Source organism: Guillardia theta, assembly GCF_000315625.1.
Source record: "Guillardia theta CCMP2712 unplaced genomic scaffold GUITHscaffold_131, whole genome shotgun sequence".
In the NCBI taxonomy this organism is placed as follows: domain Eukaryota; class Cryptophyceae; order Pyrenomonadales; family Geminigeraceae; genus Guillardia; species Guillardia theta.
In genome coordinates this window covers 74757-86433 of record NW_005434543.1, presented here as the reverse complement: position 1 = coordinate 86433, position 11677 = coordinate 74757, and the positions used below count along the sequence as shown (strand labels likewise).

General features: G+C 56.1%; 3 protein-coding genes across 3 annotated transcripts in view; 2 read left to right on the top strand and 1 right to left on the bottom strand.

Annotated features, from left to right (window-relative positions):
* GUITHDRAFT_118622 (hypothetical protein) overlaps positions 1-3962 on the top strand; it is a gene marked incomplete at both ends in the record, with an annotated part of 9881 nt that extends 5919 nt beyond the window's left edge. The window contains 10 exons of the mRNA XM_005822103.1: positions 107-151; positions 209-294; positions 344-402; positions 900-1057; positions 1664-1921; positions 1989-2913; positions 3217-3294; positions 3336-3611; positions 3776-3846; positions 3890-3962. Of these exons, the coding sequence (XP_005822160.1) occupies positions 107-151; positions 209-294; positions 344-402; positions 900-1057; positions 1664-1921; positions 1989-2913; positions 3217-3294; positions 3336-3611; positions 3776-3846; positions 3890-3962 (2029 nt within the window). The remainder of the gene's footprint in view (positions 1-106; positions 152-208; positions 295-343; positions 403-899; positions 1058-1663; positions 1922-1988; positions 2914-3216; positions 3295-3335; positions 3612-3775; positions 3847-3889) is intronic.
* An 82-nt stretch (positions 3963-4044) lies between these two features.
* On the bottom strand, positions 4045-7466 carry GUITHDRAFT_158760 (hypothetical protein; the record flags this gene model as incomplete). The annotated part of the gene is made up of 6 exons (XM_005822102.1): positions 4045-4074; positions 5665-5680; positions 5921-5982; positions 6254-6326; positions 6516-6760; positions 7074-7466. 6 exons carry the CDS (start codon positions 7464-7466, stop codon positions 4045-4047), a joined length of 819 nt encoding a protein of 272 aa, XP_005822159.1.
* A 3497-nt stretch (positions 7467-10963) lies between these two features.
* Positions 10964-11677, top strand: part of GUITHDRAFT_118619 (hypothetical protein) — a gene marked incomplete at both ends in the record, with an annotated part of 4637 nt that continues 3923 nt past the window's right edge. Inside the window, 5 exons of the mRNA XM_005822101.1 lie at positions 10964-11060; positions 11108-11162; positions 11213-11348; positions 11401-11469; positions 11519-11545. Of these exons, the coding sequence (XP_005822158.1) occupies positions 10964-11060; positions 11108-11162; positions 11213-11348; positions 11401-11469; positions 11519-11545 (384 nt within the window). The remainder of the gene's footprint in view (positions 11061-11107; positions 11163-11212; positions 11349-11400; positions 11470-11518; positions 11546-11677) is intronic.

Below are 11677 nucleotides of genomic sequence, written 5' to 3'. Positions count from 1 at the left end.
CACTATGCTTTGTTCTACCAATATTCAGCAGCGCTATGCGAATCACCTTCCATATATCAGCATGCGACGCTTATTTCAACCTGAAATGTCTGCTTGTTGTTTGCAGCCCTTTTGGAAGGCTTAGCTTGGCGACGACCAGCTCTACCAACATGTGATGCCAGTCTCTCGGAGTTGGTGATGTGTACCTCTGAATTTGTTTCTCTTGCAGGAGGTTGAGGGGAGGACAACCGGATATCTTCAAGGTGACCACCAAACCCACGACCCCTTACAGCGGTCAGAAGCCTGGAACCTCGGGTGTGTTGAAAGTAGAGCTCTGCACAGCATGTATTTATCTTCTCTCCAGGACTTCGTAAGAAGACTCGTGACTTCATGCAGAAGGATTATCTTGCCAACTTCGTACAGGTATCCCTCTACCTCCCTCCCCTTCCTGACCTCCTCCTCCTCCTCTTCATTCCTACCCTCAACCTCTCTGCCACCTGTTTTGTCCTCCTCCACCTCGTACTTACTGCTTCCCCTCCCTCCTCTCCTGCTCCTCTTGAAGCTGCCTTTCTCTTCCATCGCTGACGAGATTTTCTCCCTTGACAGTCGAGCCCGCTGCTGCCAGTCTCGTTCAAGTCTCTGTAGATGCGATCTGCGATGGAGGAGGATCGAGTTGTTCTTGGAAGGTCTCCTCCTCCTCCTCCTCTCCCTCTCCCTCCCAACGCAGTTCCTCTGCTGTCGAACCCGCGAGACTGAATTGGCGGAGGAGAATTCCTCCTCCATCAAGTCCATCTTTGACAACAAATCCGCTGCCGACAACCTCTCCTGTACCTACAACGACGACGACGACGACGACGACGACGACGACGATAGCAGCAGCAACAATAATAACGAGCATGGATGCGACGACTGCGGCGCAGATTTTGTCCAGCACTCCTCCCCCGCAAGGCTCTGGAGCCCTGAAGCAGCAGGAAGGAGAGAGCTCTGTCTTGTTCACAGTCTCCTTCCCGCCCTCCCTCGATCCCTTCATCAGAGAGTTTGTTGTCTCCTCACAATTCGTCGATCAGTTCAAGACAAGGTACCAACAGCACTCTCTCCTTCCTTCCCTTATCCTCCTCCTCCTCCTCCTCCTCCTCTCTCCTCTCTCCTCTCTCCTCTCTCCACTCTCCCTATTTTCCACTCCATTTCCCTCTCCCCCTTCCAAAAGGACCTGTCGGAGCTCAAGAAACCCTTTGCTGCCGCTCCTCAGATCGTCAAGATCAGCCTGCCTCCTGCTCCTCCTGCTCCCTCTGCTCTCTCTTCCTCCTCTGCTCCTCCTTCCTCCTTAGCTCAGTCTTCTCGCACCCCCTCGTTCCTTCCTCCTCCTCCCTCCGCCTCTTCTCCCTCTGCCTCTCCTCTTCCCCTCTCCTCATCGATCTTACCAGCTCCTCGTTCTGCCATCTCCTCGCCTCCTCCAACCTCTGTCAGCCTTGCCACTCCCATCGCTCCTCCTGCCTCGAAACTTATCCCCCCACCCCCTCCCTCTTCTCTTCCTCCCCCTTCCTCCTCGTCACTCCCTCCTCCTCCCTCCTCTTCCATCACTGCTCCACCTGCCATCGCTCCTCCTCGCTCTCCCTTGCGCATTCAGATCCCTGTGAGTATGCTCCTCTTCCTCCTCCTCCTCCGGCTGACCTCGTGCGGACAGGCGATCCCAAAGCCAGGACAGCGCGGAGGAGCAGCGAAAGTCCCTCACAAGGAGACAGCAGGAGGGAGGGAGGCAGCTGAACAACAAGCGCATTCGACACATCAAGTTGCCCCACCTGCTCCATTGCCACAGCAACGAGCAGGAGCAGGAGCAGGAGCAGGAGCAGGAGCAGGAGCAGGAGCAGGAGCAGGAGCAGGAGCAGGAGCAGGAGCAGGAGCAGGAGCAAGGAGCAAGGGAGCAGGAGGAACGATACCAAAGGTAAGTCGTTCATCATTCAGTTTGTTCTCTCATTGCGACTTTTGTCTTCTCAGCTCGCCCCATTCAGCTCGGCACTGCGAGCAGGAGCTGAGAAGCTCTCTGCCCCCGAGGTGGCGGCGAAGCCGGACGAGAACTGGGGGCGGACGCAGGGAGCGGTTTTCTCCTCCTCCTCTTCTCCTGCTCTTCCCCCTCCTCCTGCTCGGGCTGGCGGGTTTGACATCAAGATCGGAATCCCTGTGAGGGGCAAGGGGCCAGCGCCAAGAGCTCAGGTGAAGGTGCTTGAACATGCTGCTGGTTCTGAAGCGTGCGACAAGATGGAGCGCAGGGCAGTGGAGGGTCAAAGGAAGCAGCACAATCAAGGGCAGGAAGAGATCAAGTTCGACTCTCCTCCTCCTCCTCCTCCGTCCAGCGCGCAAGTACTTGCGGCGACGACCCGCTCAGCAGGGCTGCTCGTGCATCCGTATGAGCAACAGGGTGCAATGAGGGAGGAAGCGAAGGAAAGAGGGATGGAGACAACATACCATCAGCAGCAGCAGCAGCAGCAGCAGCAGCAGCAGCAGCAGCAGCAGCAGCAGCAGCAGCAGCAGCAGCAGCAGCAGCAGCAGCAGCAGCAGCAGCAGCATTTGGGAGCGGGGATCTTCACCATGTCGCCGATCCTGCGGGAGGAGGAAGCCTCTCCGGACATCTCCGACCCTCTCACCTCCATCGTCGCCTCTCCTGCCATTGCTTCTCTTGTCCTCAACCCCTTCTCCGAAGATTTCTCCCCCTCCTCCTTCCCTCCCCCTCCTCTCCGACGCCCCGAGCTCACTCCCGCCCTGCGCATCCCCGCCCATGGCGCCCGCGGCTCAGCTGCTCCCCAGCTCGCCCTCGCCCCTCCTCCTCCTCGGGCTCCTGCAGCTGCTGCGCCTTCACGAGGTCGGTCACCCCCGTTGGTGCTCTTGCTTACCTTCAGCTCAGTCGCTCTGAACGAGGACGCAACCAGCTCGCAGCAGGTGCCGACGAGTACCCAGCTGACTCCCAGCAGACCTGCTACCTCATCGCCCACATCTCCCACCTCCTCGTTTGGCACTCTCAAGATCCAGGTCTCCTCTATGCTTCCTCCTCGCGTGCCCTCTCCTCCTCCTCCTCCTTCTCTTCCTCTTCATCTTACCCTCTTCCTTCCTCCTTCCATCCCTCCTCTCTTAGTCTTGCTGAGGGTCCACCAGGCGATGTCGTCCAAGGGGAGGGGGAGGTCGGTCCCTCCGAGCCGAGACAGGAGGAGCGTTCTAGGTGGTATCACCTCACCAAGAGCCCAGCTGGAGAGGACACCGGTAGTCAGCCCCCCAGCAGTGGCTGGACCAACTTTCCAAGCTCCTACTCCAGCTGAACGACAGGTCATCCTCCCCTCTGCCACGTCATCTCTGAATCTCCTCAGGCTCCTCAGCGCGACTCGTCCGCCTCCCCTGCCGCGAGCCCGAAGGCGCCCGTCTCCTCCTCTCTGCGAGCCAGCGAGGGAGACGAGGGAGGATGGAGGCTACTATTGCGACAGGCACAGGTGAGACGGGGAGGTGTCAAGCAGGAGGATGTGGAAGACGAGGAGGACGAGGAGATGGTGGTGGAGGACGAGGACGAGGAGATGGTGGTGGAGGACGAGGACGAGGACGAGGACGAGGACGAGGTGGTGGTGGTTTTCAGGCTGATAGATCTGCAGGTTTGGAACACAAGCACTCTCTGCTGCCTCGTCGACATCTCCTCCTCCTCCTCCCTCCTCTCCGTCCTTACCTACCTCACAGGGTCCATCCTCCTCTTCCTTCATTCCGCCCGGCAGACAGGTGAGCTAAAGGCGAGCTGGGAAGGTTTGACAAGGGTTGTCAGGGGTCCTCCTCGCTCAGGATACAGCTGGCAAATCAGCTGCATGGTCAGAGGCCCATGAGGCTACAGCTGAGGTGAGAGGTGGAGGGTCAGCTGGGGAGTTGATGGGCCTTGCAGGATCGAGTACAAGGAGCAAGGGAGAGGAAAGAGCATGACGGTGGTGGTTCCATTCGACAAGTTCAAGATTTGAGGAGAAAAGAATGCGAAAGATGTGAATATGTAAATGAGTGTAAAGACCAAAGGTTCACATGAGGAATCGATGATGTTTGTTGTCAGTTGTACTCGTCCAACGCTCTCATTAGCTCCTGGCATTGCGGATCCTCTCTCCATTGACACTCTTCCTGCAAACCGTCCGCGAAGAACTTGCCAGAAAGCTCTTGGAATTCCTGCACATTGGCCATCATCATCATCATCTTCGTCATCATCTCCATCATCATCTCCATCTCCATCATCATCATCATCATCATCATCATCATCATCTCCATCATCTCCATCATCATCATCTCCATCATCTCCATCATCTCCATCATCACTATCATCATCATCAGCATCATCATCATTATCATTCATCATCATCATCATCATCATCATCATCATCATCATCATCATCATCATCATCATCATCATCATCTCTTTCGCTTTTCTTACCTCGTTTGTAATGATGTTGACTACACTCTCGGCAGCTTCCTGCAGCGTGACATGACTTCATCCCTTCTCTCTCGCTCCTTCTCTCGTCACCTTGGCGGTTTGACTTCCCTGCCGTAGCCCCAGCGACGTCGCGACTTTCGTCCCCGCCACAACCCCAGGGTGACAAGCGTTCACCTTCACGCAAGTGCCTGCCATCAGCTCAGCTCAGCCTCGTCACGTCCCCCCATCACTTCTCAGCTTGTCTGCCCACCCCCATGTCAGCATCCGGAGAGCTTGTTTGGACTGCGAGGTGTCAAAGTCTTGACGCATCAAGTCCAGCTCGACTCCACCTGCATGTAAGCAGCATGCGAGCTGTAGGGCCGCGAAGAGAACTGAAGGTCCTCGTGCTGAGAAAGGCGTCACCATTTTCAACTTTAAACGTCCAGCTATCCGCCGACCTGTAGCCTGCCAGCATACTTGGACGCGACGTTCAGGATGTGACAGGGTTTGTCGTCTGATTCTGAGGAGGTTTGTGAGAGGCGGTAAAGGTGGCAACCTGCTGGATACCGAGCTGGGGGAGGAAGAGTTTGATCAGCCGATGGCAAGCCAGCACATTGACAGCAAACTGGAGGGCGATCAGGGTAGTCAGGCCCGAGCTTGTCCTCCTACCTGCGCTTCCATCCCTTCCTCCGTCTCCTGCCGCACCGCAGGCGCGCAGGCAGCGTTGTTGACAAGGAGATGGATCTTCCTGGCAACCTCGGGTCAGCGGCAGCTGGGTCCCAGCTGGGGAGACCCGAAGCGACTCCAGATCCTCTTGGCGAAGTCTTTGATGGAATCAGGTCGCTCCAGGTCCAGCTCTTCCACAAACACCTTCCCAGCTGTCAGTAACAGAGAAGCTTGTCGTCATCCCACCCGATGATTTCGAGTGAGTCCTCGGATTCGTCCAGCTGCTCTCCCAGCTCGGGTCAAGCTGGGCTCGTCATGTACAGACGCGCTGTGTCTCCTGCAGGCCATGACAACCGTCGCTCCCCTAGGCAGAATGAGGAGAAGAGGACAGGGAACGAGATGCTCGACCTGCGCGCGAGGAGCAGGCAAAGTTCCCATCCTATCCCTCCTCCTGCTCCTGTCACGATGCAGACCTTGCCTGTGAGCGCACCCGCCACGTCCTCCTCCAGCAGGCCTCCCTCTCCCGCGTCCTCTGGCAAGGACGAGTCCTCTGCTCGACTGTCGGCTTGTTCAGCTGCCCTCAAGAGTGCGTGCGCCGCTCGTCGAGCGTAGAAGCTGCAGGTTCACGTTGTTGTCAAGGATATGAGATAAGCAAGCACGCGAGTCACAATGAGAAATCATGATTGCCATCATCATCATCATCATCATCATCTCCATCATCATCATCATCATCATCATCATCATCATCTCCATCATCATCATCATCATCATCAGCAGCAGCAGCAGCAGCAGCAGCAGCATCACCATCACCCTTCTCTACCATCATCATGTGCATCAAAGGAGCTCAACAAGAACCTGCGAAAGGGTTGAGGGATCTTGGAGAGCGATGCTCCAGCTCGAGCCGCAAGTGCCAGCGCCTGTCTGGGCTCAGCTTGCGGGGAAAACAAAATTCCCGCCTCCTCCTCCTCCTCCTCCTCCTCCTCCTCCTCTGCCATCCACACCTCGAATTCCTCTTCCTCCACCCCTTCTTCCTGCGTCTCCTCTTCCTCCACCCCTTCTTCCTGCTTCTCCTCTTCCTCCACCCCTTCTTCCTGCGTCTCCTCTTCCTCCACCCCTTCTTCCTGCTTCTCCTCTTCCTCCACCCCTTCTTCCTGCTCCTCCTCTTCCTCCTCTTCCTCCTCCTCTCACTTGGTCAAGGACAGGCAAATCTTTGTTCCCGTACAAGTCCTTGGGGTTGTAGAGGTCTGGGCTAGACCCGCACCTGGTAGAACAAAGACAAGAACAGTCAAGTGAGGGAGCACATATGGAGCGCGGAAAGAGGAACGAAGTGGAGGAAAGAGGAGGAGGAAAGAGGGAGAAGCAGAGACGAGGAGACGGTGGGAAGGAGCGAAGGAAGTGCAGGAGGGAGGGAGCAGGGTTCAGAGCAGGGGAGGAGCTGGGAGACACTCACCAGAAGACATTGACGGCAACGCTGAAGGAGGGCATCCGAACATGATGGAACCAGAGTGGGGGTATGTAGACTGCATCTCCCGGCTTCAGCTCTCCCTCGAGCCGACTCTGCCATGTCTCAAAGAAGCGAGGATGAAGAGCGAGGTCAGGGTTGGAGATGCTCTCGACCCTCGACGACGACCCTTGAGTGTACAAGTTTTGATCCTCTACTGGCGGCCACAACGTGACGACTTTCGATCCAGTCACCTGCGGATAGCAGCCAGATGAGACGGAGGAGCAGGGGGAGAAGTAGAAGCAGGAGGAGCTGGAGCTGGAGGTGGAGGTGAAGGAGCAGGAGCAGCAGGAGCAGGAGCAGGAGCAGGAGCAGGAGCAGGAGCAGGAGCAGGAGCAGGAGCAGGAGCAAGATCTGGGTTGAGGATGTGGACCGAGCAGGCGCAGGAAGCAGGAGCACGAGCACGAGCTGGGTGGTAGGGGGAGTGCTGTCAGCAAGAGCTCACTTGCATGAGGATGTTGTCCATGACATCGTAGTGCGTCCAAAGTTCAGTATCCCCGAAGCAACACGGAGGACGGAGCTGTGGTACCTGGCAGGAGGATAGACTATCCCCGCAGGGAGCGTCAGGTCCTCTGCGAGCTCCGGGAAAGTCTCGTGGATGTGAGAGGCGCGTTTGGCAGCATCCTGCCCAGCAGCGACGCTGCGGAGGTAGAGCCTCTCCCCCTCCTCGACGACGGGAGGAAGGGGCTGGAGGTGCTGAAACTTGTCCGGGTTGCAGCGGCGAATGAAGTCGACAAAGGTCATCTCGCAGAAGTGAAAGTTCTTCTTGCTGTTGGGCAGGCGATGCCCGGCCAGGTCGACGGTCCTGTAAGGGCAGACGTGGACGCCTGCTGCGAGGACCTTGTCCGTGGTCCTCTCGTGAAGATACTCGGCGGTCCATCGGCCGACACATGCCCCCATGCTCAGTCCACGGATGATGAAGGGTTCTCCTTCAGCAAGAGCCTCCTGCTCAGACCTTGAGGAGAGTCGACTACGACTTCGCCTCCCTTACCTTGATCGCAACGTGGTCCTCTCCCGATACACTCGGGATGACTCCTGTTTCCTGCTCTCCTGACTTGTTCACTGTCCTCCAGCTCCCGTGGAACTTGTTGTAACCCCAGCCGTTGTTTGTTGAGCTTGTCCGAGACGCCTGTCTTGGCTCCTTCTTAGCGATGTCTTCTTTCTTCTTCTCCTTCCTCCCTTGCTCTTGGATGCTTCTGTACAGGACTTTCCTCACTGTGACTTGTTGTCCAGCGACTTCAAATTGCCTCACGCCGTTGGTTTCCTGGTGGGACCTTTCTGACGAGAACTTATCAGTGAGGGGGAAAACGCAATGAGCATCCCGAGGATCGACTCTTTGAGGTGAAGACACATCTATGACCACGCCCTTGTCAATGTCGCTGATGCTCATCAGCACAACCTTGACGTTCCTGTCAAGCCATCCTCTGCTCCTAAGGTGAAGGAACGTCAAACTCACGAGAAAGAACACACAAACGCGCAAGCTGCATGCTTGTCGACCCAAAGATATATCTTACCTCAGCTCATCTTTGACCTCCTTGGCATCAGCAGCAGATACATGTGCTACCATTCGCTCAACAGTCTCCATCTGCGTTCAGCTTGACGTCAGGATGTCGAAGACGTCTGAAGGAGACAAGTTTGTTGCTCAATAAGATTAACTGTCCCGGTCGAATAGACCGCTCATTTCTTTCTTTGTCAGGCATCGAGCTTGAAGAATCCATCTCAGGATCACTATGCCCCCCATGCTGACAAACGATTCCTTGACGACAAGACAAGAAGCAGAAGGACGAGGAGGCTGGAGCAGGAGGAGCAACAGGAGCAGTTGGTTACGGATCAGATGGTCGAGGATAGAGGAATCTGTCCCTCTACCTCGCCCCCTGTCAGCTGAGATCTCCTCCCTCCTGGCCTCAGTCTGTCTCTCGGGCACAAGTTCCCCTTACACAGTAATCTCCCTCTCTCCCTCTCTCCCTTCCCCTCACCTCTCCCTCTCCCTCTCTTTCCCCCCGCCCGGGTCTCCTCTAGACCCATCCCGCACTTCCATTGCGGCCGCTGATTTGACCAGTCACGTATCACGAAGTTTGACCACACTATCCAGGCTTCGCACTGCCGCGGGCCGCGCCCCCGGGGGTCCGGGCGGGGGCCGGCCGGGCCAGTCGGAGTCGGAGTCACAGTGCTTCTTTCAACTCAAAGGAGGCCGGGCTCCGGCCGTACGGTATCCGGCATTCAACCTAGAATGCCGAGTGTCTCCGAATCATTAAGTTACTGATGGGCCAGGCTCAGTGAACTTCGGAATGCCACACCCGGCGGCCGCCCCGGCGGCGGGCCGATCCGATCATCATCCCGGTGGCACGGGTGACGCGGCAGTGACCGGACCGCGTGCCTGGCACTTTGAGTAAAGGCGCTGCAGGGCGGCGGCCGGGGCCGCCGCTGGGCCCGCCCCCTTGGTTGCCAGCCAGTGGGCCCGCCCGGCGGAGCACGCCGGTGGCACTGATGCCATGATCGGATGATCCGCTTGTTTATTCTTAACTTTGAGTAAAGGTTTATTACTCTTAGAGAGAAGCGGCGGTGCCGCTGCCATAGCCGGCCAGTAGCCGGTGGCTTACACGATGAATCTCAAGGAGTTGCAGTGATTGCAACTTTCATCCATGACAGCCATGCTGACAGAAGTGCCCCAAACGTTGTGATATTGAAGACTCTTGACATGAAAACAAGTGGTTTCGTTTAGAATTCGTATTTCTACTACCGGGTCCTCTTCCTGCATTCGTTGGGTGCTGTGTGGGAGGTGAATGACTCCGAGAGCGGAAGATGCCAAGGGGAAGTGAGGGGGTAGAGCGTGGGAAAGTTGGGGGTGAGGGTGCTTTCTACAGGGGTTAAAAGACGCCTCGCAACCCTGTGAGTACCCCTTGTAATATATCATTTTGGGGGGTGGGGTGGGGTTGTTGTCACACCGTTCGGGTCAGCATTTTTGCAAGTGCACATATCTTGCAAGGTGGGGGTGGTTGAAGGAGCAAGCATTCTGGGAAGGAGGGGTAGGGTAGTTTTGCCAGCGGTGCCCTAGCTTTAATTCAGTGGGTAGTCAGCTGACGCCACCCCTTTTTGACTCCTTGCCCACCCCCCAAATTTAGCATTACAGAACCCCTGGCATATCAAGAGTCCGGCGAGGTGGTGGGGTGGGGTGCACGTCCTCTCACCCCCTTTTTACCCCTTGTATCCTCGATCATGGGGTTGTTGCCGCAGGGGTGGTCAGCTCCAAAGGTTTAAAATGACCCCCAAAAAAACCCCGTCCTGGGACCCACCCCTACTATCTACACCTGCGTCAGGTCAAAACAGGAGGTGGTAATGGGGAAAGATCCTTGAAAACTACGTCACGGGGATTACTATAACTAATATTATAATTAACAATAATTTAGTTCTGTGTTGGTAGGGGTACTCAAGTGGTTCGGTGGGGGTCCTGGGGCTTAACAGCCAAGGGCACACGGGTAGGGGTAATAAAAGCGGGTTGACTCAGGGTACGGTAAGGCACCAAAGGGTAGGGTATAAGAGCTCCTGGGTCTCCGCTAAGGTACATGGAGGTGGGGTGGGTTGTTAAAGGGGTAGGTACGGAGTGAGGAGGGAGTGAAGGAGAGGAAGAACCGAGGGAATAATGAGAGAAGATGGGGGGTGGGGGTTAAGATGGATTCTCTGAGAGGGGGTGGGGTATAATGAAGGTTTAGTGGACAGGGGTCGACAGAATAGTTTGGATATATATTGGGGTGGGTGATGAACAAATGGGGGTAGGTTTGTGTGTAAAGTTGTGAAATAGGGGTATAGAGTGAGAAATTGGAGGGTGGGGTCAAAACTTCCAGGGGTACAAGAATCCTAGTATGGTGACTAGAGCATTAGGGTGGGGTAGTTTCGGGAATGTGGAAAGGGGGTGGGGTGAGCGATGGCGGGGGTAAAAAAGAAGGGGGCACGAAATGGGAGGATGGAGCCGAGATGCGACGGGGAGCAGAAGGGGATGAATGGAGGCGAGCGGCGATGGTCAGGCGAGCGGATCTTGTCGTCACTGCAGTGCAGTGTGGATTAGTAGGAAGTGATAGCGATGTCGAACTTTCTGTTGAGAAGAGGAGAGAAGAGTTTTAACTGTCAGCATGTGCCAGACGTAGTGTGCGCGCATGCGGGCTGGGATCGTGAGTGTTGATAGGGAATCACGACTCTGACAGCTTTGAGTCAGTCTAGCAACAAGTTCATGACGATGTTGCTATGAAATGTGATGCGATATCGCTCTTCTGACTTCGTTTCCACTATCAGATTGCTAGATCGGCGCGATGCCCATAACAACGCCTGCGTCTCGCTCCCTTGCCGATTGACGAGACACGGCCTTGCCGCCACCATGACATGAAAAGACCCAATGACGTGGCATGATGTCCGATAACGCGTCAAAGAAGACTGCTGGAATGGGGTCCCGCGTCCCGTTTCAGTCCGGGACAGGATCCCACGTGCCTTCAGTGGCACCAGGTCGTTGCCCCGTTGAGCATGCTCGCGTTCTTACTCCCCTCTCTCAGCTGCTGCTCCTGTCATCATACATGAGACAAGACCCGCGGGCCAAGAAAGAAGCAGGTCAGCCAGCACAGCCCCGTGTGCCTGCCTGAAGGTGCCTGACGCTCCAGGGGTTTCAGGTACCAGGTGTTTGTCAAGGCCATGACATCGAAGCTCAAGGAGAAAGACCCGAAGCTGAACCAGACCGAGCGCATGAAGCAGATCGGAGAGATGTGGAGAACGATGCCGTTGAGCGAACGAGAGATGGTCAGCAGCTACACGGGAGGGAGGGAGGGAGGGGGGTTAAACTTGAGAGCAGATTATCAAAGCTCAGGTCGAGGAAGATGAGATTCAGCAGAAGAAGTCAGGAAAGACGGGAGGACCCAAGGTCCCTTGCTTGCCTCCCCCATGAGGGAGACGCATGATGATCGTGGCAGGTTGTTCTCAACGGCCTCAAGAGAGGGGTGAACGACCGAAGGATATCAGGTTTGTCGCAGGACTTGACAACACGCTAGCTTCTGACTACATGACTTTCAAGCTTTCAACTTCTTCGTGAGAGACGCGGTTGCTCGCCTTAGAGTTAACGTTAGTCTCTC